The sequence below is a fragment of the Bison bison genome, unplaced genomic scaffold (assembly GCF_000754665.1).
Source record: "Bison bison bison isolate TAMUID 2011002044 unplaced genomic scaffold, Bison_UMD1.0 scf7180017864180, whole genome shotgun sequence".
Classification (NCBI taxonomy): Eukaryota; Metazoa; Chordata; class Mammalia; order Artiodactyla; family Bovidae; genus Bison; species Bison bison.
Genome location: NW_011494752.1, coordinates 2,955,167 through 2,958,712, shown reverse-complemented (window position 1 = coordinate 2,958,712; position 3,546 = coordinate 2,955,167). Strand labels below are relative to the sequence as shown.

At 46.1% G+C, this 3,546-nt stretch overlaps 1 protein-coding gene across 1 annotated transcript in view; it reads left to right on the top strand.

The window, feature by feature from the left end:
* Positions 1-3,080, top strand: part of GSDMA (gasdermin A) — an 11,741-nt gene extending 8,661 nt beyond the window's left edge. Inside the window, exons 9-12 of the mRNA XM_010842629.1 lie at positions 301-455; positions 916-1,030; positions 1,892-1,965; positions 2,481-3,080. Of these exons, the coding sequence (XP_010840931.1) occupies positions 301-455; positions 916-1,030; positions 1,892-1,965; positions 2,481-2,723 (587 nt within the window). The 3' untranslated portion in view covers positions 2,724-3,080. The remainder of the gene's footprint in view (positions 1-300; positions 456-915; positions 1,031-1,891; positions 1,966-2,480) is intronic.
* Positions 3,081-3,546: the final 466 nt, after the last annotated feature.

The following is a 3,546-nucleotide window of genomic DNA, read 5'->3' as shown; positions in this document are numbered from 1 at the left end:
TACTGATCTGGGATGGAGCCTAGAATCTCAGGGGGAATGAACGCCTGGTTTAGATGATACTGTGGGTCCTGGCCCACCCCTCGATTCCCCATCTCCCCACTCAACATCTTAAGTCAAGTCTGGGGAATAACTTTATAACTGTGTACCTTGGTCAAGCAAAAAAAGAAGCCAGGCTCTAGCTGAGAGCGGAGCTCAGGGGCAGCAGAGCCTGGGGACCTAAGCAGGGCTGAGTGAAGGAGACCCGCCGGGAGCGCACATACTGAACTGGTGAAGAGGATGCCACATCTGCTGTTGCCACAGGGGCGGTACACGAGGACTTCAGGACCCTAAAAGAAGAGGTTCAAAGGGAGACCCAGGAAGTGGAGAAACTGAGCCCAGAAGGGAAGAGCTCCCTGCTCAGCTCCCTCAGCAAACTCTTAGGGAAGAAAAAGGAGCTACAAGACCTGGAGCTGACGGTGAGGACCCAAGGGAATGGCAGGAGATGCAGGGGAACATGGAGGTGGGGAAGCTGGTGGGGGATCCCACAGACCTGGCAGAAGATGGCCAGTGGCCAGAGGGGCCGGCAGTGGATGCCTTCTCCAAGGCTGGTCAAGTGCCCCCCTCCCAGGCTGCCAGGGTCGCCACTGCGCCCTGTGTCCCTTTGGAGATGGGCAAACAGTGCAGATTCCCAGGCTTCCCCCTGATCAACAGAGGGTGGGCAGCAGGCCAGCAGAACCTTCTTTTGGAAGGGGGCTTGACCTTTCCTTTCCAGAGTCCAAGACTCAGGGACCAAGGAACCCAAGAGTCTAATACTTTTCAGGACTTGATATCTTGAAATAGAAACAAGGAAATGGGACCCCTCAAGGGACTGTCATGCGCCAGGCACTGGGAGCTCTACCCATGTTCTCCTAAATAGTCACCCAGCTTTCCCCACAGCTTGAAGAAGCCCTAGGCAAAGGACATGAAGAGACCCTGGAGGCACTCCCAAAGAATGTCCTGCTATCAAAGGGGGCTATGGACGCCATCCTCTATTTCCTTGGAGCCCTAGCAGGTAAGTGGGGAGTGAGGTCTTCATTTATACACCTATTCAGTAGTAGGAATGAGTCACTAAATGAATTCTTGAATGAATGAATGAGTAAATAAATGCCAGGCAAATTGTACTGCAGTTAAGTAGTTTATATCTACATTCTAAAAAAACTGGTTTCATTCCTTAGGATTCACGTGGTCACCATACCCTAGTCTTGCTAACAGAGGTTGGGAAATAATCCTAGTTTTATCAGCCATATATTTAAAACTTTTGCATATCGCTAAGCTCATCACTTTAATTTCAATATCTGATAGCTTTAATCTGAGGATAACATCTTCTGATCTTACCCACCCCTGAATTCTTTTTCCCTCTGCAAGAAATAGTGTCCCACTTTAAAAACACTCTGATCCTTCACATGTAAGCTGAGATGTTTGTTGCTTCAAGAAGGCTGCCCTAGGAGCTTCCCTGATGGTGGCTAAGACCCCATGCTCCCAATTCAGGAGGTCCAGGTTTGATCCCTGGTCAGGGAACTAGATTCCACATGCCTCAACTAAGATCCAGCACAGACAGATTAATTAATTAATTTTAAAAAAAGAAGATGCCTGCCCTCAAATACCAAGACCAAAGTAGATCCTCAGCTATGGCTCCTGTCACAGCCTACATTGTAATTGCACGTTATTTTGTCTTCTCTGCTAGAATGCGGAGAAGTTCCTTGAGTGAGCATGATTTTTTCTGGGCCAGCAAAGGTGCCTGGCCCAGAACAGGCATTCCACCGTGGGTGAACATATAAATCAGTGAGTGCTGAAATTCTGGAAGTACACCCATTGGAACTTGTAGTTCCCTTTGTACCAACACACATCTCTTCCTCTGCTTTTTTTTCTCCAGAGCTAAGTGAAGCCCAACAGAAGCTGCTGGTAAAATCCATGGAGAAAAAGATCCTACCAGTGCAGCTAAAGCTGGTAAGAAAAAAATGGCAGCTGTTAGGGAGACTTTGGAAGGGAGTCAGCTATAACTAGTGGAAAGATACAATCTAACCTAATGACAGAACCCTCCTACAGGGCCTCCATCTTATCCTAGGAGATCATGCCTACTTCTCATTTCTCTCCATGTTTCTTCCTATTTGCTATTTCGCAACTAAAGGTAGGGGAGTGCATTTCTGGGCAACTGTCTGTGTTTTTCAGTCTGGTCCTGGGAGAAGAGACAGAAAACTCTAGTTTGGTTTATTCCTAGCCAACTGATGTGAGTCAATCTTAATGTCTCTGAGTCTCAATTCACTCCTCTGTAAAAGGGGCCTAAAAATAAATGTGCTGCCCATCCTACAAGGCTGTTAAAAAGCCCAGGCAGAGTTGTCATGTAATGTAACCTAAGGGGTTATAGGGAGAGAAAGTTAGCCCTCTTTGTGGATTTTTTGAGATGGGAGAAAGGAATAGAGGTTTCCAGTTCTTTCTTTTCATACTACTTTGCTTCCTTCCAGGTGGAGAGCACAATGGAACAGAATTTCCTCCAGGATAAAGAGGGTGTATTCCCCCTGCGACCTGAGCTGCTTTCCTCCCTTGGGGAAGAGGAACTGACCCTCACAGAGGCCCTAGTGGGGCTGAGTGGCCTGGAAGTGCAGAGATCCAGCCCCCAGTACACGTGGGACCCAGACACCCTCCCCCGCCTCTGCGCCCTGTACGCTGGCCTCTCCCTCCTGCAGCTACTGACCAAGGCCTCCTAACTTGCCTTTTCCATTCAACTCCTGCTTCCTTAATGCCTTCCCTACCTCACTGCACCCTGTGCAAACACCCAAGGGCATTTCAGAACCACCAGGCTAAGGATAACAGAAACTGTAGCTGATCACTCAATTCCCACTTGTCCAACTCTGTACATCCCCCATCCCTATTGCTCCACAGCCCATCCACAGATGCTTAAATTATCTAATAGTGTAAACACTCAAAGTTGAAAAACTATGAACCATTTCAGCAAATCCCAAATTAATTAATTAATTTCCTATCCCAACCCCTCCCACTTATGATTCCCCAAATCAAACTTTACTGGAATTGATGAAAAAAACATTATTTCACTTTGAGTGAAACGTCTTTTGGTGTTTTTCCTTAAAGAATCTATCCTAAGGAAATTCTTAATTTGTGCCAGAAAAAAACAAAGACATTATCATACTCTATACAGATTATATGTACATGAATACTATTATGATGTCCTCAGACCAGCTAGAAAATGCTCAGAGAACTATGAAGTTGTAGAATTTGGACTCTAGACTCTAGAATTAGAAGATCATCAAAGCAATTTGTCTTCCAAGAGGAGATTTGAGGTTCTCTGGACTTGGGTTGAGGGACTGGAAAAGGTGAATACCTAATATGTGGTACAAACACAAGAGTAAGACAACTTCCAAGTTTATTGAATAGAAAATGCAGGGGAATTCCCTGGCTCTCCAGTTGTTAGGACTCTTAAGTTTCCAATGCCAGGGGGCCAGGGTTTATCCTCAGTCTGGGAACTAAGATACCACAATCCATGCAGCCAAAAAAAAAAAAAAATATATATAT